General features: G+C 38.7%; 1 protein-coding gene across 4 annotated transcripts; it reads right to left on the bottom strand.

The window, feature by feature from the left end:
* Positions 1 to 7,183: 7,183 nt before the first annotated feature.
* On the bottom strand, positions 7,184 to 22,318 carry cgna (cingulin a). Of its 4 annotated transcripts, none has more exons than XM_030158250.1 (21): positions 22,130 to 22,318; positions 16,890 to 17,754; positions 16,683 to 16,780; positions 16,479 to 16,548; positions 15,908 to 16,003; positions 15,140 to 15,261; positions 14,789 to 14,900; positions 14,379 to 14,591; positions 14,059 to 14,207; positions 13,827 to 13,853; positions 13,114 to 13,234; positions 12,800 to 13,012; positions 12,398 to 12,619; positions 12,024 to 12,272; positions 11,720 to 11,890; positions 11,339 to 11,500; positions 10,388 to 10,561; positions 10,117 to 10,235; positions 9,608 to 9,716; positions 9,363 to 9,526; positions 7,184 to 8,765 (listed from the first exon to the last, which is right to left on the bottom strand). In XM_030158250.1, exons 2-21 carry the CDS (start codon positions 17,751 to 17,753, stop codon positions 8,630 to 8,632), a joined length of 3,591 nt encoding a protein of 1,196 aa, XP_030014110.1. In that variant the 5' UTR covers position 17,754; positions 22,130 to 22,318; the 3' UTR covers positions 7,184 to 8,629. The 4 variants fall into 4 exon arrangements, with proteins under 4 accessions (XP_030014110.1, XP_030014113.1, XP_030014111.1 ...); XM_030158253.1 differs by having other exon boundaries at positions 16,683 to 16,753; XM_030158251.1 differs by lacking the exon at positions 22,130 to 22,318 and adding an exon at positions 20,970 to 21,197.
* Between the last annotated feature and the right edge of the window lie 1,329 nt (positions 22,319 to 23,647).

Raw genomic sequence — 23,647 nt, 5'->3', positions numbered from 1 at the left:
AGTATTTTAGATCAGTAGATGCTTTTGGTCAGCGGTGGAAGTTTGAGTCTTTATGGGTTAAAGCTATTATTGAAGAAATCACAACTATTGTATTTTTACTCAATCAAACTTCATTTATGTGTCAAATACAACATCAAATGCTGAACATAAAACAAGTAATAAAAAAAAAGACCCAAATATGACAAATACAAAACAGTTCAATAGGTACAAGTAAAATATTAAATAATTTCCAAAAATATGAATATAAGTAAATGTGTGCATCCACTTGTTTGTTCATGCAAATTATTTACCATGTGTCCCTCCTTTGTCCTCCTTTGTCAGCAGTTGCAGTTGTTTCATTGGTACAGAACTAACTTACTTATGACTGTTTTACACAAAAAGGACAAGGTTTGACCTAAAAAGTCTATGTATGTGACAGAACTGAATCTGAATGTGAATCTGCACAGAAACTTAAAGCCTTGTATGTTTGACACATTTGCAGCTAAGGATTTTTTTTTTGCCTGTTTTTATTCTTTTAATACATTTGAACCCAGTACACATCATGACACAACATGACCATGTCGACTGAGGACAGATAAAAGAAACAACATAAGATCACATAAGTGAGGGGCTAAACTCTGCAGTGCTGGCATTTGGCTGAGTCTTGCAGCAGATGATCCACGCAGCGCAGAGCACAAATTGGATAAAGACTTTAATGGCATTAATGGCTGTAGAGGAGCAAACAGCAACTCACTCTGACAAACAAGGGAAGAAGTTAAATGAATATGAAACGACAGCAAAAATAACACACAGACCCACACAGAAACAAATGGATCTCATCAGTCACGAACGGATAAAAATAAAATGAAACTAGTACCAAGCAGTAAATGTTTTACAGTGACTTTTAAATTATCAACTTTATAAGAATGTAGTTAATGTTTCTATCAGTGGGTGTTATTTTGAAATGGTTGGTCAATCATCAGGAATGAAGTTCTGCCACACGCACAATAAACACACCTAATCCTTACTACAGCATGTCATCATGTACCATGCAGGCAGCTACTAAGCCATAATATTATGTTTACATCACACAGCTGACCACAGTCAGACAGACTGATCCACAGATCAGACAGTTATGGGAGGTCTGTCACATACTGAAGAAACTGAAGTGAGTCAGAAAACTGTTATTCATCCTGACATTCAGTCATATTTTTGGTGTGACCTTAATGATCCAGTCATATGATGTGAACATTACAGCAAATGCAATAAAACTGACCAATAAACAGGAAAAGGCAGATAAAGTTCATGTTTTGTTTATCTGGGAATAATGGTTCAGGGGTTAAAAGTGCGTTAGGGAGTCACTGTGTGGTGATTAAGTGATGACAGTCAAACTAAAAACTGAATAATGACATCATTTATACTCAGAAGTAAAGATAAATCCTCTGCTCATTCAGAATCATCAGGGCTGAAGCTGCTGAGAAAATTGTTGTCATGCCTTCTTATGTTGATGGGAACTTTTGGGTTGTAACAATCTATGACCAAGCCTTAAAATGAGACTTTGTCATTAACTACCCAGATAGCAAACATTTTGGCAGTATTATGTCATACATTTGGCATTTTTGGCTTTCTTTTGGTATTATGAAAACCTTTAGGCTTAACTGTGGTATGATTAAGGTTATCCATAATAGATATGGAGGCACCAGCAGTATATGGCTGAGTTCTGGCATATGTGTGGTGAACCAAAAGACTGGGCAAAGAGAGGGATCAAGTACAGGGATGGTATGGCATGTTTATGGTAAGCCAGAAGATTGACTAAAGAGCGGCAACATCTTATTCCATATATGGATGTTTTTTGGTTGTGTTTTGGCATATTTCTGTAAAGCCAAACACTGAGCAAAGAGCGGGAATTTCTATTCAGAAGAAAACCTCACTTCATTTTAAAAGCATGATCAACACAAATTTTGGGTGAATTTTGGCCTCCGTTTGGCCTCTCTTTGGGTCAGTTTTGGCTACTTTTTGGCTGGATTAAGGGGATTTGGGGCTTTTCTGGGACAATTATGGCTATGTTTTGGAAGTCCGCAGTTACTTTTGGGTGAATTTTGGCTTCCTCCTGGTTTGATTTTGGCTTGCCTATTTTGGGCCATTTAGGGCCCATACATCTGCCCAGGATTTTGCCAAAATGGAATGCCAGTTTTGGGCCAGATTTAAGCCCTAATGATTTTGCTATCTGGGTAGATGCAGAAAGGCTTGTTGGTATTTTTCCATAGTTCACAGCCTGTTGTGTTTTAGGTAATAGTATAAACCTCAGCTATGTCGAGGTCTCCTTGGTTATATTCAGGGGAAATGGGGGATCTGCTGTTTTAATTGGGATTTCAATTGTTTAGTTTATGAGCGACTCTTTATTTGAATATTTGTCTTCTTCAATAACTCATCTGATTCAAGAATGACTTAACCTCAATGAATAAAATTAAATTCTGACCTTATCTCAATGGTGTCATTACTTCAGTACTCCTGTCCACAGATAGTTATAGCACCAAAGCGTCACCCGTCCACTCCTCATGCTTCTCTTCTTATTAAATAATTAATTAATATCTTGCTTGTCTTTCCACTGTCCGTGTTGTTTTCAGGTTCTACACTGAAACCTGCTTTAGGGCTGTCCTGTATTCTGTCTAAACAACTGTGACCATATATCATAGCAAATACACCATGATTTCAAAACACAACACACCCAGCGTTTGGCAAATCAGCCCTCAGGTGTTAAGTTGTTTGGAAAAAATGGAATGATATGGAAACTCAATCCCTCCCTCGGAAACTATGTTTGCTCATAATTTATGTTCCAGCAAAACAGGTACTGCTGTACACATGACACAGTACAGGTTTGGTTACACTGCATGGAACGTGTAGTATCGTGGTTTGCGGCCACCACACAAATTTGCTCCATGTAATATTTTTCCCAACTAAATTCCTATTAATCAGGAGGAGGAGGAGATTTTAACCCATAAAGACCCAAACCTCCTGCAGTGACCAAAGGCATAACTGTGTAATACCTGTTGATCCACTAATCCTATTTATACATGTAAATAACTGGTGTAGAATGCAGTTCTCTTCATGGTCATCAGATATGATCCATTTGGACGTTCAGAGGCTCCGTACTGAACGTGGAAACACCGTCATCTTCTACAACACTGATTCACTAGTAAAACCCATATACTTTGACAAATGACAGTGGTTGTAGATGCTTGTTTTTACATTCATTTATTGATATCTTTGCTTTTTCTTCAGTTTTCTCCATTTTAATATAACCTTTGAATTAATTCTGAGTTTTCACGAACATCTAAATTAAATATAGGAAATTAAATATAGGAAAAAACATGACACACAGTGAAAAATGCTAAATACAGAAGATAATATTCTAATAATCACTTAACCCATACTGCAACCAAAAGCATCTACTCATCTATAATGTTTACTAGCTATTGATCCACTAATCCTATCAATCCATGTAAATAATTAGTGTAAAATACAGTTTATCATCTTTTCATAGTCATCAGATATGACCCATTTGGACATTCAAAGGCTCCATAGTGAACATGGAAACAACATCATCTACTACAACATTGATTCATCAGTAAAACCCATGGAGTTGGATCAATGATAATGGATGGAAACACTTGGTTTATGTTCAGTTAATGATAGATTTTACTGAAAAAGTCACTTTTTCCTCAGTTTTCTCTGATTTTTAAAATAATAACTCTCAACTTTAATCTGAGCTTTTATGAACATCTACATGATCAGTGAATTAAATATTAGGGAAAATACCTGATTTTCACTGAAAAATGCAAAATACAGAGGATAATAGTGTAATGAATGATGACAAATCACTTAAGAAAGGTTAAGCAGGGAGAAAAATTCATTTGGGAACTGCCGTGAAAGTAGCACTGGGTCATTATGGGTCAAAGTCCTTTGTGGTTGAGCACACAAAAGCACCACAGGAGGAGCAGTCAGTTTGTCAAAATCAACAAGATTCTCATGCATTTCTAACACACAGACGTCATTGTGGGGTCTCAAAACAGCAAACCACAGCTTTGTTAAAGTGGCAACTTGTTAAATAGGATGTAAACACATAAATAACCTGAGGATCTGGTGAAGTGAACCTCCAGGGTGTTGACTTTCATCTCTTTTCAACACACGTATGAGGCGTAAAGGGACGGTTGATTCCCATAACCATCAGGAGATGAACAGAGGAGCTGCAGGTGTTACAAACCGACTTATTTTCTGAGGTAGACGCATATTTCTGTTCTAAAAATATCGTGTACTTCTGCAGAAGTTTCCTTGGAAGCTGTTTTCACATGGTTGTTCCTGATCCTGCACATTCCTGACATGCTTCACCCAGTGGTTTTTGTAGCAAACAATCCATCATTACCAACAACACTAACAAAAAGAGACACGTCCACAGTACAGCTGGTACCCGCCTAACACATCACCTTAAAATCCTACTTAGACAATTTAAGTTTGTCCAAACACACATTATCATTTGTCTTACTTTAAGGGTGTGGTGAAGATGAGGTTTTGAGTGGCATTTTCCTCATTCATAAGGTGAAAAATAGCCTTAAGTGTATTTGAGGCACACATTCCTGAACATGCCATCTATGTGAGAAGATTATTTTATGCTCGTGTGAAACAGGTTGATGTTATTTTACCACACATTGATCTGTTGCTTGGTGGACGCTTATATTACAGTTGCAACCAGGATCTGAGTGACAACTGTTCTGCAGTTTCATGTGTGTTTTCTGATCGTTCTGGAGTTTCTCTTTTACATAGCTGTTCAGAAAAATACTTTGTCATCAGTTGATTCTCCGTGTCTCAGTAACAGCTAAAGGTTTAACAGGCCTAAAATCTAAGCCCTAAATTAGGATTCATCCAGGAATAATGCAGAGAAAGTTGGAATGAGCTGGAAAATGTTCCCGTATCAGTCCATCAGTGGAGGTAATGTCTGCTCAGCAAGATGCTTATCCCAGTTACAATGAACAAAACAGCTCTGTGGCAAGAGATAAGAGTAAAACAATAACAATAGACACTCAGCTGTGGGTGACATGTCAACTCATACACACTCCTGGAACAGCTGATGGAAATGTAACTGCATATGTAACATGTCATATTGATGCTGATGGAAGATCAATCAATCAATTAAATTTTATTTATATAGCACCAAATCATAACAAATGTTATCTCATGACACTTAACATACAGAGCTGGTCAAAACCAGACTCTTCAGCCAAGATGCTTCACATGTGCAGCTAAGATTAGTTTGATCACTGCTAATTTTGCGACTGAGAAAAAGATTTGACCTTCAGTACGGTGCAAAAGTTTTAGGCAGCCTTTAGATTTGTTGTTTTAGCAGTGTTGAAATGAACATGCATATTTATTTCTCAGTCTCTTTTCTTCAGATACAACAAGAAAATACAGAAAATATGTGCACAGTCTTAAAAGACAGATAAAAAAAGAGAACTAAATGGGTTCCAAAATTTTAAAGTCAGTATTTAGTGTGACCCCTGACCCCATGACAAGAATCAGTAAAAACCGTAAGAAACATCTGGCATGTGCTGAATGAAACCTGGTATAAAACATCAGAAAGTGAATGGCAAAAAATTTAATATTGTAAGAACAAAAGGATTAAAGACATGTTAAGTGTAAAAGGAAGGTCACTTTAAATATGATGACAACACAAGAGGGAATCAACACCCCACCAGCAAAATGGGAAACAGAATTTTGCAAAATTATATCAAATGTATGAGACAACTCATTTTGTCATAACTACAGAAATAAAAAGTAAACATTTGACCACATACACATACACACAGTAAATGTTCTTGAATTGGAAATTATGGTAGTAGAAACTGTCACTAGAAATTGTTTAAGTGTAAAAACTCCAAAGCAGGATCAGTGACTGAAACTTCTTGTTATGGAGAAGTTGACTTACATTCTGAGAATCAAAGAAAATGCCGGAAAAAATGGAACGTCTATACAGTGTATGAGATGTGATACTGAGTGAGTGCGTGAACACCTGTAACTGGAGCTGAATATTTAGTGAAGTTCCCCCTGGGGATTAATAAAGTTTATCTGTATCTGTGTATGTGCTTCATATGTCAAATGTCCACATCAATGAAATAAAACAGCAAACTATAGATCTTTTCCACTGCAGATTTATGTAACTGCAGGTTTTTGAAGGATTTAGTTCATCTAGGACATGATCACCAATAAAACCAATGTAGTTTGACACATGACGGTGGTTGTAGACATATTTTTATTTCTACTTAATGATGTATATTGCAGAAAAAGTCTGTTATTCGTCAGTTTTCTTTGCTCTGATAAAATAATTGAATTTACGCTGAGTTGTTAGGAAAATCTAAAGGATTAGTAAATTAGTTATTGGAAAATACCAGATTTTTTGTTAGAAAAAGCAAAATGCGGAGGATGATATAATAATAAATGGTGGTAAATCACTTAGGAAAGGTTAAATGTAGAGAAGTATTCATTTGGAAGTCACCATAAAAATAGCTGTTGGTCTATAAGGGTTAACAACATCACAGAAAATAACACACGTAAAGACAAAGCTGTTATCAGTGTGAATCCAGGCTTTGAACTGGACGTACAGTTATCTATTTCTACAAAAAAGTTATAATCATTATGTGCTTAACTGGCTCTTGTGGGTGGTGCTGCATTTGAAAACACACCTCCATTCACAGTAAAAATAAACATTAAACCTACTTCCAGAGAAGCCCTGCCCTGTGACCAAAACAATAACATGAGCCATCTCTGTTATCCTAAGCACACACATCTGCCCTGTATTAGCATGTTTAGGGCTGTGTTTTTTTTGGTTTCAGACAGGTACAAATAACTTGCATAGTCCTATCTAAGTACTTCTGTACTAGTGTCAAGCTAAACTTTATTGGTATTTATCTATTTCAATATTTACTGTCTTACATTGAACTCCAATAAAACCCCATGGACTCATGTGAGGGGGGTATATCCTCTTCCATCAACCTTTGCTTTATCTGGAAATATGAACACCTGACTTCTTAAAAGCAAATGTATAAAGATAATGACAAATTTAAAAATACTACAATGCTCAAACTAATAACTGTACAGCAAAGGTAATTATTTAAAATAGGTAATAGCAACAAAGACAACAATACAGAAAATGTTCACTTAATCATTTTATTATTGCTAAATTGAAATGCAATAGAAAATTCTGTGAAGCAGTCACAGTATGAATTTCACCGTTACAACACATGTAACATATTGTACAGTTCATGGTACCATTTTGAAGTTTCATTGAAAAGACAAAAAATATTAAAACATAATGTAATACAGCTCTAACTACCTGATTGTTCAGACTGTATACAAAACCCCAAATAATCTACAAATGTTAAATACAAACACTTTACAAAAATCATTTCAATATGAATAACAAGTCTATTACAATTTTTTTCAACAATTTAAGGCATTGTAATGAAATGACAGAATATATTTAATGACGTTTATAAGGTTGAATGCATAGAAATTGTGCAGCTTCTACAAATAAAGACAGCTGTTTTGGCTGATATAAAGTGAATTGTGATCTTCAGACACTGCTCAGGACAGTTATAAACCAAAGAATCAAACTTTTAACAGGAAACGTTCAGATATTATAGACATATAGCATGAAACTAATCTAAACCTTTACTCCAACTTGTTTCTATCACATTTATATAATTATTATCAGGTTTGAAACAGAATTTGTGTCCATGCTCCAAACAATCTATTTCACAGGATTTCAGTCTCATCTTTTTGTTTACACTTTCTTTTACAAAAATAATGTACCATATTTCAGAAAACAAATCCATATATCAAAATACAGAGGCACATAACCTCTGTAATAGACAGTGTGAGAATTGTATAGTTATATTGTTATATATTTGTTATATTTAAATTGAAATCATAAATTCAATTAAACGTCAGCATGTGGTCCAAGTGTTTTATTAGTGTTTTAGGATACAGATTATTGTTAAGTTCAATCAAGTTGACAGCTGCACTACAGAAAGGCTGGAGTCCAGCAGGTAAACTGTCTACACAAAGAAATAATAGGAGTTTTTTTTTTTTTTATTATTCAGTCAAAGTCAGACTCTGGAATCTGAGTACCAGACCCAGACTCAACCCTGAAATATTTTGACATTTATTTGTACCAAAAGTGCAAGAGGTATTTTTATTGATGTTTTCACTTCATGCTGTTTATACTTACAAGCTAATATCAAAGTTTGTACAGCAGTGAGTGTGTTCATACTGTAGTGCCTTTGTTTAGTAGCATGCATTCTGTGCATGAAATGGAATGCTTCCAAATGTACGGTGTACATCTGTGGACATTGCAGACTGAAGGAAATTGCCCTGAAATCCAGAGGGTGTTGTGTTTCCTTCTATTCAGTCTAGTGTGGAAAATCATCCCCCTCTAACCTCTACACTCATTTATGTGACAGCCCTTTGTACGCATTCCTTATTTTCTATAGTGCATAGCATTATGCCTTTAATCTAAAGTTACCATGAACCTATCTGACACTTCTGTCCTTTGCATTGCTACATTTTCCCACCCCTACACCGAGGGTGAAGTACGGTTTTAACAGGAGCTGGTCTGAAGGTTGCTCTCGGTGAGGATGGAAGTGATGGTGGTGGGATCGTACAGGCTGTCGTCATCATCTGAGCTGAGGGCTGATGAATCCAAAGCTGGCCGCATTGCCACCTGGGTCTTTCTCCTGTAACACATGCCAATCATTATTTTACAACATCACTCAGGTAGTCACTAATTTCAATGAAGTCAAGGATTTTAAGTATGTTTTTTTTTTTTTCTTTTTACAGGCTTCAGCAATGGTCAACCTAAAAGGTGTCAGCTATGGTGCTCCCTCTGCAGGTAACATACAGGAACAACATGCATTTTGCTGCTTCTAGTGCAGGAATGCCTAGTATTTAATTTCCCCTGTGGTCCATGAGTAATGTGCCTTTTTAGTTTAATGAAATACCTTTTCACACATGGGTGATCACTAAAATGTTTTACACATGACATTCTGAAACACTGCACCTTAGGGACGCTGTGTGAATCTCTAGCAGGTGTCTGTAATTGTGTGCAACAGTCGCACAAATCTGGGTACATCAGCATTAGCTTCATTTACATGCAGTTTATTCATTCAGTGACATAAGGAGGGGGAGAAGGAGGCTCTGTATTACTCATTCATCCACACACTGCTGTGATAATCAGGATGTCAGGAAGTGTCTTGCATAATTATTACTAGAGGTTCGCGTAGTAACACATTAGGTGAAAATTGAAAAGGAGATAAAGAAATGGAAATGCTCACTTGAGCTCAGTTTCTAGAGCTGCAACTCTGGTCTGCAAGGCCTCTTTGAGTTCAATCTGTTCCTCCATGTCCCTCTGAGCTTTTCTCCTCAGTCCGTCCATCCTTTCCAGCTCTGTCTCGCTTTCGTCGACCTGCCTCTTCAGAGCCTTTACTTTGAGAGCAAGCTGGGATCCAGGAGAAAGAGAAACTGGTTGCAAAATGCACTTCAAAAATACAGATATAAAGTGTATAAAAAGTGTATATACCTGGTCTCTCTGTTCAGAGTGATGTTGTCTCTCCTCATCCAGCGTCATGTTGAATTCTTTTAGTTTTCTCTCCAGACGACGTTGAGATGCCAGCACAGAGTTCTTCTCTCTTTACATGTAGAAGAAGTATATTATAAACTATATTATGCTAATCATACACAGTCATTTGAGGTGTGTGATTTTTAAAAGCACTTTCTAAATAAAAGGGAGTTTAGATTTACTTAACTTCACTTAACTGATTAAAATACAGTCATAAGTGGTTTTACAAAAAATAAAAGATGTGATACATTGAGAGTTGTCATCCATTTTTTATAACTGACAAATGAATGCTAATCCAATGCTAACTGTAAGGTCAAATGTTAGAATCTAATCATCCAATCCTGCTAATACTCTTCCTTTCAATAACCATTTCCATTATGTCCTGGGCATCTCCCAGCTCACTGAACGCTTCCAAAGGTCGGTGTTCCTTTTACCCCCGTTAACAAATCCTATTCAGAATGGAGATTTACCTCTCTTCGCTCCGAAGGCGTTCTTCCAGCTCCTGTATCTTTTTCTCCAGCTGGGACACTCCTACTGAGGAGCGAGACTGGCCCTCCATGTCGGCCACACGACTCCTCAGCTCCTTCAGCTGCAGATAAGAGGTCAACAAACGTCAAACTACACTTAGGAGGAAAGTCAAAACAGGTATTCTTAGTTCCACCTTTATGTATTATATTGAAAGTGCAAACAATCGGACAGTGGAACTTGTCAGATATAAGAGTAGACGTAGATGGTGTGTACATGTCTCTCCATGGCGTTCTTGTCCAGCTCCAGGTCCTGTTTGGACGATCGCTCCTGCATGAGCTCAGAGCGAAGCTGATCGATCTGGTCTCTGCTCCTGCTCATTCTGTCTGTCAGCATCTCCGCACTGCTTTTCTCCTCCTCTAACTCCAGCTCTAGACGCTTCAGCTTATCCTGATAAAGAGGTTAAATATCCATTTTATTACGGCCATAGCTCCAAGAAGACTATGTCCACTCAGGACTAAAACAAAACAGAATCAACTACAGCCTCTACTCACCATCCATCAGTGCAATACTCATTACTCATGCACCTTGTTTTTAACTTTACTTTAACTAACTAACTAACACACACACACACACACACACACACATATATATATCCTTTATATGTTGTATATAAATTTCATCTATCTGTGGTATAGAGTTGGCCTTTTGTATATTTTAGGATTTCTTTGTAATTTTGTATATTGTGAGTATTTTTCAGTATATATTTTCAGTGTAATTTTTATGTGATAGTTTTATATACAGTCTTTCTTTTTCTACATTAAGAATCTGCTGTTAAACAGAAACAGAGCTGCTAAACTGATTTTCATTGTTCCTGTAACAGTGACAATAAAAATTAGATTCTATTCTAAAGATTACACATAATGGCATATGCAAGATCCTAAAAATATTAATATAAAATAAATATAGCCAGAATTCTTAATATGACAATCTCTGATAAATAATGGTGTATCAAGTGTTCATTACTCATATCTAAATGTTCATCTATTACCCTCATCTGATTCGATAGAAGTAAATGTGCAGAAATATATGAAGGGACCCTCATATCACACACTGGGTAAAATGTTACCAGTCTATTTCTCTACAAAAGAAGAGCTAAAATAGACAGCTAAGAGCCCCACAGTGAAGGTTTGTTCTCCTAAACCAGGATATGAACAGATATCTTACCTCCAGGATGCGAATCTCCCTGGTTTTCTCATTCTGGCTGTTTTTGCTGGATTCTAGCTCTCCCTCCAGATGGCGCAGTCTGTTTGTCAGAAGCTCTTTATCCAGCTGGTGGTTGTCTCTTTCCTCACATACCAGCAGAAGCTCCTTCTTCTGCCGTGATACCTATTTAGAGGCATAATGAGAAAAACAATAATGCCAGACTGAATTATTATCATAAAAAAAATGTGTGCTCTTATACACAGTGTGATCAGTCATCCATGAATCATCCATCTCTAAACTACTGGAAGCATTCAGATCAGACATCATTTTCATAATAAAAACAACAACCAAGCCAAATCTGAGAGTAAACATGCACACAAACATTAAAATACAAACATGCACCTCCTCCTCCAGTCGCCTTAGATTTGTTTGGCTTCTATCCAGTTCCGTCTGAGCATCGCTTCCGTGACGTTGCACCTCTTGCATTTCCTTGCGTGCCCTCTCTCTTTGCTCTTCCAGCTGAACCCTGAGAGTCCGCAACTCCTCTCTTAAGGACATGGTCAGAGACTCATGCTGACAGAGAGAGGGAAGACAAAAGTAAACAGAGAGAGATTTTTTTTTTTTGCTTTACACTCGGTAATGAGCAGAACTGATGCTCCAGGGTTTTATCATTTGCAAAGGTATAAAAACCCGCTTCCCATCTCACCTCTTTGGTGAGTTTCTCCAGGGTTCGTTCCTGCTGTTGTTTCGTGTCTTCTAGCTGGTTTATGGTGTGTTTGAGCATCTCCCTGTCTTTCTCTGTGTCTTGGAGTCGCAGGCTGAGCTCACTGTTCTCTTGGCTCAGTCTGGAAGCTTTTCTCTTAGCCTCATCTATCTCAGATCTCAACCCTCTCACCTCGGCGTGAAGGGCAAGCTCTGCCTCTGAACTCTCTGTAGCATTAGTCAGCAGCTGAGCCTAAAGGAATCACAAGAGTTGCTCATTTCTGCTTAAACATATCTGCTCCTTTGAGGATATCTAACACACTGAAATGAAAACAGTCCAAGGCATTACAAGCCGTGCACACAAGAATATGACTTTACCTCTAAACGCGAAAGTTTTTCTTTAAGTCGTATGTTGGCCTCCTTCTGCTCCTGCTGCGTATCCTCAAAAGTCTTAAGGTCCACCTGAGACCTGTGTAGATGGGTCTTACTGGCCTCCAGTTCCTCCTCAGCCAGGGTGAGTTTATCTTTGAGTTGACTGGCTTCACTTTGCGCCTCGCCAAGCTTCTGCTCTAACTCTGAGACAGTGGATGGATCTGGAAGCTGAAAAGAGAAAGGAAAAAAGAGATACAGAGGAAAGGCAAATGGATGAATTTAATATATTAAAATAAAAAAATAAAAAAAATAGAAACGCAAAACCATCGCATTAAAAACTTAGTGTATATTCACTTATTTGTTAGGCACATCTGAAACTGTTAAATCTAATGTACGGATTAAACTAACCCGTTTGCTTTTCTCCTGTGCCTTGGCAAAGTCCTCTTTGGCCCTTTGTAACTGGTCTTTTAACCTGTTGATCTCATACTTCAGTTCTGCTTCCTGGTCCTGGTGACCTTTCTTAATCGAGATGACCTCCATAACCTTCTTGTCGTACTCTGTCCTCTGCTTCTCCACCTCAAGCTTGGCCTTTCGTAGGTCAGTGTTACATCGCTGGAGTTCCTGAACAGAAGTACAACCAATTTGAAGGTGAAATGATGGCTTTTACAAGAAGTCACTTCATTCACTTGGGCTGTGTGTGTGTGTGCGCGTGTTAACTGCACCTGGTTCAGAGTTTGAGTGTGGCTAGCGTCTGGTAATTGTTGTTTCATGGAGCTCACTTTCTCCTGAAGTTCCTTCAGTTCCTCTTCAAACTCCTCTTTTTCCAAGCGTGACTGTAGGAGTCTGAAAATGGAAACATACAACTGGTAAAAACAAACTGCACCACAAAAACAATGTGATTACCGCTTGATTATGTGATTAGCAGGAGTTTAATTAAATATGGTAATCATGAGAAGTGTTCTTGATTTACTCTGATGTAGTAAAATCGCACGTAAGTTTTAATTATTTAATCTTCAAACATCTCAAAATTAATCAACATTAACAACTTACAATTTACATTTAACAAATCTACAAGACAATTTTTTGCTAAAACACAAAAAAGACCATCCACACAACTTTTGTGCTACTTGTTATTCCTACTTTAATTGTGTGTAGAGAATTAGAAACAAGTGTAACCGTATAACTAGAGTTCCAGTATGTACAGCTGTATGGCTCAATTAGTCACATATTAAGCATCACATATAATTACTGCAGAAAATTCAGCTAATTGTGCATGCGCCTGTAAGTAAAAGATGATTATGACGCTGTTAGACACGGTCCAATTGTGAATCATGTGTGGATGGCCTTAAAACTACAGTGAGACAATTGTTAGCAAAACTAAACACATCTACAGGTCTGATCTAAACACAAATGTGGTTCAACTAATGACTCTCACGGTGTTTCAGGGCTGCTGGGTCGCTCTCTGACAGAGAGAAAAACATTGACCAAGCAGAATGAAAGAAAAGACATGGATACTTATTAGTAGTGCAGTGGGCGTAAAATGCAACAATGTGTAGAGGATGACTGACAAAATCCGTACCCAGGTAAATCCACTGGAAATCCCTCATCCAGAATAGGTGAATGCAGTTTGTGAATTATATACACTATGTTGGGTTTGACTGACTTACTCCTGTTTAGTTGATCGAAGTTCGTCCCTGGTGGTATGAAACTGCTCCATCCAGTGGCTGCTCTCGTCTCTACAGTCTTCCAACTGTTGCTGAAGGGAGCGAACTGAAGCGTTTACACGAAGCCTCTCTGCCTCAATTCCTGCATGAGACTAAAATGGGAGACAGAGGTATTCAGCCTGTCATACAATGTCTCAAACATCATCAGCAAGTTCTCTTTGTGGAAGGTATTGCGAATTTTAGTCAACTGATCCAATTTGACTCCGTCCTAATCTTTTCATATGAGCTGTTGGTGATACTTGGCCAACTGTGAGCTCGTGTACCTGAGACACCTGCTCCATGCTGTTCCGAAGCTTCTCCATGTCAACACTGTACTGCTCTCTGAGAGCCTCTATCTCTTTGTCATGTGAGGCCACCTCTTCCTTCAAAGCTCCTTTCAGAGCCGTTAGCTCTCTCTCCCTCTGCCTCAGCGTCTCCTCCAGCTTTTGTTTCAGTTGGTACACTTCTGTCATCTCTGCCTGGCAAGACATCAGGTCCTACACACACAGGGAATATACAGAGTTACCTTATTGCTCACTTTAAAACAGAAAACATAAATATGTGTTGTAAAAATAGTTTATCCACTCTGCTTGTATGGGTCTCCCTGTCTTCATATGTTGCCATCTCAGGGCAATGCAATCCTGAATTATATCATCTGAATGTGCATTTCTGAGTAAGTATATTTGTATAGTACCGCCTTGTTGCTGTTTTCTCTCCTCAGTTCATCCTGAAACTCAGCCAGTTGGTCCTCCATCTCCCTGACCCGGGTCTCTGCATTTTCCCTGTCCATACGCAGTTGAGTCAGCCTGTGATGGGGAAAAAAGGACACACTATTACTCACACTTCTGATTGTTTGAGTTAAAACAGCTTTGATGCACTTATTAAACAAGTTACAGTAGCTGCTTGTTTAATCAAATAGTGAAAGAGTGTGTGGTTGACAATAAAAAGCATTTCTTGTTCACTCCTCTGTGTTCTGACTCACAGACAATGGTACCATGGCCCTGTCTGTGTGAGTGAGTGTGTGGGTATGCCAGCGTGTCCTCACTCGGATTGTGTTTCATTTAACTCTTTCTTCATCCGGTCCTGTATCTCCCGGAGTTGCAGATTTTCATCCAGACAGGAGTCCAGCTCAGCTTTCAGAGCAGGATCAGAATTGTTAACGGAGTCCTAGGCACAAGCACAAATGATGAATAAATGAGAACAGTGAAACATTAGACATCAGTTAGCTCTAGTGGGAAAAACAATGGGGGTTTTAGGAGACATTCAAGCAGGCTGCAAGGGCTCACCAATCAATATGCACGATGGATTAAGGTTTTAGGGGCCATTAGAGATTAAGAGATGCCCAACTTCCTTAAACCAACATTTAGTCTTTAGTGAAGTTAGATTATAGTGTGTGTGTACACCTCTGACCAGGCCAATGGGTTTTAGGGATTAATCTGAGGATTAATCTGGAGCACACTCCAAGCAACCCCCTGTCCTCCTGGTTAGTTTTAAAGAAAAAGCATCAAAATGCTAAGGTATAGAAATCACCTCAACTGTTTTACAAGTATTTCTTTAATTTGATGATCCATTTTGCATGGCCACGGATGAGTGTTTGTAATGTTGCACTGGATATTATCCATGTAATTAGATCTGAGCTGAAGCGACAGGCTACTTTTTGAATGTTAACAATCCCTGGTGTCAGGCACTTCCAATTAGCCAAGTGAATTCAGCGAGGCATGGCAGGTCACCCAAGGCAACAAAACTCCCTCACACATTCTACATGTGTCTATTTCCTGATATTTCACACCAGAAAGTGTCTCTGCTTTTTTACCCTTCTATTCTGCTGCAGGGTAGTCTTTAGGTCAGCCAGTTTTCTCTCGAGCTCCTTCTTTTCTCTCATCCAATCTTCCCTGCCTTTTTCTTTGGACTGGAAGAAAAAACAGGTTCATGAGGACATACAGTACACATAAGCAGTTTACCTGTGATATCTGTACATCTGACAAACAAAACATGAAGAGACCACTTCACATTCCCAGACTTGAACCCCACTAAAAACCTCTGGAATGTGTTCAAGACGAAGCCAAATGGCCATAAGCCATCAAACAAAGCTGAGCTGCTTGCATTTTAGTAACAGAGTGGCATAAAGCAGCCAACAGCAATGTTAAAGAGTGGTGGAGGGGATGTCAACACAGATCAAAGTTGTGACTGAAAACCCCCTTTGTTATTTTGACCATTTGCCATTTTGTGCAAAATAAATTCTCTTACTGACAATAATTTCATTTGGAATTTGGGAAGGGATACTGTCAGTAGTTTCTAGAGTAAACAAGTAGAACCAGTGGTCTTTTCAAAGGCGTGTAAATTTGTGCCCATACAAGACTATAACATTTTTACAGATGACAAACCTTGAGGTTGTGAAATGTATTAAGGATGACCCTGACTTTGTGCTTGATGACAGTATCACTCTCGATTGTCCTAGGGGAAAGATGAAAATGAAGATGAAAAGATACATTCACATAGTTATTCATTATAATAATCATGGTCATTATTTCAGCATAAAAGAAATCTCTTAGTCCTAAACCAGCAAAAGAAGCTTAAAATGTTTATACCCTTCTCTCAGGATATTGTAGAGAGTCTGCATGATCTGCTCGTCCTCGCTGTTCAACTCTGCACTCTGACCCTGGTCCAGCAAAAGGTCAGGTGTCACCTTAAGACATAGATCAGAAAACTACTCTTGCAGTGTTTCATGTACTTTACCATGAGGACCTCACTACAAATCAAATGTAATTACCAACCAGGAAACATTTGATCCTTACTTGTGTGTCTTTGAGATTAGCCTGTGGTGTCTCCACAGCTGTGCGTCTCCCTGTCCACTGATTAGCAGAGTGTGCAGGAACTTTGTCGACAGGACCCTGGCTGCATCCCAGGCTGCTGTGTGTTGAGGATGGAGGTGAGGTGTATGGATTTGGGCTGGGGAGAGGAGATGCAGTTCTGGGATCCTGTTGTGCAGGAGCGAGGCCTCTCTGCTGACCTCCATCAAACCTGTTTATCAGTCTGTTAACAGGAGTCTGCTTGTGAGTAGACTGAAACTCATTCGTTTGTGAGGATGGGTTTTGAAATGTTTTATATGAACTGGGCCACATATTCCTCTCCATGTTCCCCTCTCTACCACCAACATTTTGAGCCTGCTCCCTTTCTCCCTTTACTCTTGTCCCCCCGTCCAGATTACCATAACTACCAGACTTCCCATCTCCTGGTGGTCTTGACAGCTGAAAATCATCATTGCCTGCTCCTATCTCTCCATCCCTGTCCAGTAGGGACCCATGTGACTGGGCCCTTCGGAGTCCTCCTCCCTGCCCTCCCCCGCCTCCTGCATCACCCCCATCAGTTCCAGATTCTGCTCGTTCTCTCCTTCGGGGGAGGCTACTGTAACCAGAGGGGTAATGGGTTCTGAGCTGGACCCCATATGAATCTCCTTTCTCTCCATCCTTCAGAACGACATACGGCTGACCAGCAATACCCTGCACCCTGACCGCCACGCCATACTTGGAGGTGGTCTGAGTCTTGGTCCTGGGCTGATACCCTGGCTGGCCCCCACCACTATCATGAAGGTCATTAATGAAGCGGATCTGGACACCATAGTCCACTGGCGTCTTCCGTCCCGAGGACTGTGTCATCATGCTGCAACACAATAATGAGTAGAAGGCTGAGTTCAGAGCACAGGTAAGAGCTTCTGCTAGTTTACTGCAGCAGGTATAACACCATGAGCACCCTGGTAGTCCCTATTTTAAAAAAAACAAAACATTAAATGGAACATGTGAATGGTGATTTAAACAATTTTTCAGCACTATATGTTGGAAAAAAAAAAAAACAGTTCATTTATTCATTCTTTAATTTAGTCTCAGAATATATTATGAAAAAAGTTAGATAGAAAAACAAACAGATAGGCTACTGTGTCAAAGTTGTGTCTTATGCCTTGCTGTAGTATCAGAACCAATGACCAGTATGTCAAAATAGTTACGCACTGCTCAGCAAGAAACCCTGAACTGTCTAAGTTTGACAAACACTCAGATGCAGCCTTTCTTTGAACAAATACAGGGACACAGATTTATATCCACACTTAGTTTCAGGCTCGTGTGTGCCGGTGTGGACTTTGTCCTCAGTAAACTCCATTAGTCATTAACCTGAAAACACACACCCACATATCACTTTCCCCTTGTGAGGTCCAACTAAAGTTTTTCCCAACTTTTGGAACTTTCCCAGCCATACACTAAACCAATTTCCCTTCATCAAAAACAGTGTCAGCTTTGATACAGAGGCATTCCAGTGCAGCGAGTCCTGGCCTTTTCTTTTTTTTCACTCTATGATTTCCTGCACTTGTTATTTTTCTTGACTCCCTAAGCCTCCCTTTTCCAAGTTTTGATAGCGTATGATGAGTAACTCTTAAACTATTTGTCCTCCACTGAAACTGATCACACCTTTATGAGCGTTAAGTTATACATCACTGCCAACCTTGTTCAGGCCTGTAAATTGCATCAACTAATGGACACTCCTGGTTTTACATCGATTAAATCATGCCACCATTTGTTATGTCACATTCTAAGAGCCCATTATTCATGTCATTACCACGGCATGGTTCATTAAACTCATTTCAAACCTATTACAACACTCCTTCCTCACCTCTGCACCTTCCACCTCTCACTTCCTTTCCACAGCTTTCCAAGGTGAGAGACAGAAAGTGGGCTGGTAGACAGAAAGGGAGGGTGGAGTGAGAGAGGAAGAGGGACAAAAATACTCAGCTTTTCTTCTCTTATCAGTGCTCTATGTGATAAAATCCAAAGTCAAACTGTTCCTGTGAACGGCCCTCCCCACACACACACACACACACACACACACACACACACACACACACACACACACACACACACACACACACACATCTACAAAGAACTGGCTACAAATGAACAAACCATCACACCAGTCTGCTTTTTGCACTGACACATGTACACTCATAGATTATTGAAAGCCCACTCATAGACAACTTCATATTTCCATGCAGATTTTGGATTGCCCTAAAACAAGCTAATTCACTCTCAGGAGGACATAGTAAGACATCAATTCACCAGACTGAACCAATAATACAAAAAAAATGCACTACTAATATACAGAACAGTTTTGGAGCGACATGATGTGAGTGACCTTTGAGGATATCTGTGAGGGTGCAGTGTGTTTGTATAGTCTGCAGACAGGCCCACTCAGAAGTGCAGTTAGTAAATCGTTTCACCCTTTGGGAACCACAGAGGAAGCGCCCTGTCACAACACATTTGGGCAGCCAAGCATGGAGTCTGCAGCCCCCCGTCTTCACACCAAGGTCAAGCCAACATGTCATGCATTGACGATTGTGCTACTGACGCATCATAAGAGGACAGCAGAAGACCCAAGTCCCAGTTCTGAGAGCAATATGAGTGAGGGGGAACCCATCCTATTGTCCACTTGATGTGGGGCGGAAAATGAGGGCAGCAATTCTGGGAATGCATCTCCCAAACAATCCATGTGCTCTTTTTCCTCCCTCTCTTAAACTGCCTGTCTGATTAAAGGAAACTTTAATAATGAAATTGCCCTTGTGCACTTTTTAAAATACCTCCTCAAAGCTACTGACAGTACTTTCCACACCTCTGTAACATAAATATTGTTTTATGTAATTAAAGATTAAGAACAATAATAATGTCACTGGTTTCTTTGGAAAGTTATTGTATTCATTAGAAAGAAAAGCTTAAGTGAATATCTAACTACTGTAAGATTGATCAGGTACGGTCCTAAAAATGGGTTATTTCAGATATATTCAGTAAAGCTGGTTTTATTTATTCTGTGTAACAGGAGAATTTTCTTTGGACTTTTGATCAAACAAGATATGTTGATAATGCCAGAATTTACTGTTTGGAATTTTGCATGAACTTAATCAAGTTGCAGACTTATTTTGTGTTTCTCAGAGCTATTTTCTAAGATACACTGATAGAGGTTTCAATCAAATAACAGGGAAAAAACAAAACAAAACAAAAAAACACCATACCTGAGCCTTTCACAAATCTTGGGAAAACTCTGAACTGATGTAACAGTTGTTGCATGTGCTGTATTCTATACATATTGTATTTCTAACATGCTACACCAACACTTGTACCATCAATAACATGTGACTTCAACCTCCAACCAACTTTCACTGCCGGGCTTAACCTATTAAGATTGTAGCTGGTGCTTTGAATTCTGTTACAGTCATGGTCCCCTGCAGTTACGCTGCTGGGCCCTCGACTGCTGACTTCAAATTGAATTTTTGCACAGTAAATTGATTTGGGGTTGCAGTCCTTTTAAGATCCAAGATGGAACAAACAATATAATTAGAGGATTAGATCAGGTGTGGGGACAAATGAAACAACAGCAAAATGGAGTCATTAAAGTGCCGCTGCTGACTCAGAGTCAACATGGTTTATCATCTGATCAGATCACTGCCACTCCCTGCCTAAATGTAATACATGTAAAAATGACAGAAAAAGGTCTAATTTTTTAATATGCAGCACTGAATTGATATATATTTATATAGCACATATAAAATTAAGCAGAGTATATCATTCAAAATATGCTATTTTTTATGTCACTAATATTTAAAATGTTGGTTTTACTTGATAAATTATGTTCCGCATTTATCTGATTGACTTACTATTGAATAAATTAGCAAACTGTCGCAGTACCTGTTTACAACATCTAATAAATCAAACATGAGGAAGCTGTAAAACTGTATTTTGCCCTTTTCCTCCATGTGAATCACCAAGTTCTACAGGTGTAAACTGGAAAATAGACATAAGGGCTTAAGTAACAGCACTGGACAAAACAGGATCTCATACTTCTCTGCTCTTAAAGGACTGTCAGCCTCTCAGTCCTTAGGGTATTCTCCCTCTCCATTACATTGTTGACATAAAACCAGGCTCTATTCCTCTCTCCAGCAGTCAATCCTTTTCTCCAAACTTGCCTCTGCTCCTCTTTCACGCTCAAACAAATAGCCATTTATTCCTCTTTTCACATCCAAAGAACTTCATTGGCATAACAAAGGGACGCTTCAGTGTTACCAAATAGTACACAAATGACACCATATTAGGAGGATAATAAATATGCCCCTCCCTTATCCCACATTCCAGACACTTGTTTCTCTCAGTTCTTCTCACACAGACTGAGTGTGAGTACGTGGATGTAGAAGACAATACATCCTAGGACATGATCTGCACAGCTTTTAGTATCTGTAACACACTGGATGTACCTTTATCTTTGTGTTTATACTTAAGAACTGAAGTCATGCTTAACTTTCCCCCATGTTCACAATGAATCTGTGTCGTCATCTTCAATACTGTAATTATGTGCTCGAGATACAAACTATAATTTAACATTTCTCTCTTGCCAGTGTCATCACTTTCCTCTAACTACAGTTTAGCAGAAGACCTGCCTTACAACACTCACATATTAAAGGGTACGTGTCTTTTTTATATAATCATCATGGTGCGTAGATACAGAAATCTTTAAGGGTTTTAAACATGGTCACCTTTGGAGAACAGGTGTACATGGAAACCGCTAGCTGCTCAGTGCTACTATGACTTTATGGATAATAAAAATTATACCTGCAGTAAAAATGGAACCCTTTACCTTCAAGACATCATTGTAACTCCAACACAGACACGTGTTGTCATCATGAGAGTATTTTATTGGAAGTTTCTTTTTCATATATTTTTCGTTTCTAGTTCATTTCTGCCTTAGGAGAACTCAGAAGTTGCAGTAGCGCTAGCTGGTACAACTCGAACCATCAACTATGGTTAGCTACCGAGCTAAAAGGGGCTATGGAAAAACCTCAATGTTAAGCTGACACAGTACTGTTATTGACTGTTACAGAACTAACGAAAACAAAGTTGTAAACACCGGAAAACGTTAAAAACTGTCGCATATCGCATAAGTAACAGTCTGACAGGTTGTCTCTGGTTTAGCTGTCCGGCTATGTGAAGTCCAAACATTAACTTACCTCTTTTTCTTAAGTTAGTCCTCTGCTCTTCCAACTTCTTGCCCTTTAAGTCGTTGATAATATCAGATATCTTCACGAGCATCCATGAAAAAAGTACGGACGCATCCGGGTGGGACACAACTCTTGTGAAAATTAAGACAGCAACAAGTTCATTATGTGGAGACTGCAACCTGTTACCTTTGTCGGGGATGTAACCGCCCCGCCCAGCCCAGCCGTAGAGAGCGATATGATTGGACAGTTGTGCCAAGATAGGCGGGACTATTGATATGAGCAATGTTGCTTATTGGTGAAATCCTCACGTCCATCGTTCGTTATCATTTGAGACTGTATATTGACTTTATATAAGGGTATTATGTGTGGCAGCCTGTATCTTGAAACCAGATAAAACGAACAAAAAACTACCGGTGTAACCCAGATAAACAAAGGTTTTACTGGATTAAGTTAAAGATGAATGGTCTGATGCTTCATATTTGTATTGCTCAAGTTTGTCAGAAGATGGCGCAGCTATCTACCAACTGGTGAACAAGTAGCAACAACATCCTTGTCCCATGGAAAAAGCCCTCAGGCTCAGATGCATGACCACAGGAGAACCATGAGCAGAAAGATGCAAGAGGATGAGCAGGAAGCGGTGAGCATGGAAAACCCTGCCGGAAATAAACAAGTGGTTCTCTTACGTCATAATAAACTCAGGTCTAAGCCTTGCAATCTTTCATTTCATTTTAATTCCAGCTTTTATAACATACACTTATTCCTATCGTATCTGCTGTTGTTGGTCATTTGTTCCATTATGCTCCTCCACTATTGTAAATAAGTTCGAATCATACTTCCTTAGAGTCTCTGATTTATCTTTTAACCTGCTTTATTTATTCTTATTATGTTTCGCTCTCTTTTTAATTCCATGGAATTTATTACCTGGGTGAAACAGAAACAATATTTTAATTCTCTGTATGTCGTTTACATCTTGTGAACCGTGAAATCTTTAATGTTTTACAGAGGAAATGTATTCATTACTTTAAAGAATTGAAGTTGATTTTGACTGAGATCATATTCTTTATTTGTTAATTGTAACAGTGCTTCATTTAAGTCATTTAACATTTTATTTAACCTTTTTATTTTTATATTTGATTTCGTTACGGCTTCAGACAATATTGATATGAAATGACAGCAGCATTTAATCACAACTTTTCTGACTTATGATTGACTTATACAAATATAATTAAAAGTATAATTCATTTGATAGGTGACTTGTCATTTAGCACTGATGTTAGAGAAGCTTTCAGCACAAAATATTTTCCTGATGTCACCATTGATTAATTTAACACATTATCTACTTCAGAGAAAAAATGTGCAAACAGACTAACTAGAAAACAAACAACATAAGTGATGATTTGTTAATGTTTCGAAATTACACACATTAATGTATATTTATAAAACGGACTGACAAATCTTACACTAGAAGGAATCTGAAAATGACAGAGTAGAGAAATGGCAGCTCAGACACTCGTCTTGACAACTATA

Source organism: Sphaeramia orbicularis, chromosome 16 (assembly GCF_902148855.1).
Source record: "Sphaeramia orbicularis chromosome 16, fSphaOr1.1, whole genome shotgun sequence".
NCBI classification, from domain to species: Eukaryota; Metazoa; Chordata; class Actinopteri; order Kurtiformes; family Apogonidae; genus Sphaeramia; species Sphaeramia orbicularis.
The sequence above is the reverse complement of the archived record's forward strand: the minus strand, read 5'-3'. Positions and strand labels throughout refer to the sequence as shown.

Coding starts and splice junctions, on each gene's coding strand:
- cgna (XM_030158250.1), bottom strand. CDS start 17,753: ATGATGACACAGTCCTCGGGACGGAAGACGCCAGTGGACTATGGTGTC. Junction 16,781..16,889: donor CTAATCTCAAAGACACACAA/GTAAGGATCAAA, acceptor CTATGTCTTAAG/GTGACACCTGACCTTTTGCT. Junction 12,273..12,397: donor AAAAACTTTCGCGTTTAGAG/GTAAAGTCATAT, acceptor TGATTCCTTTAG/GCTCAGCTGCTGACTAATGC.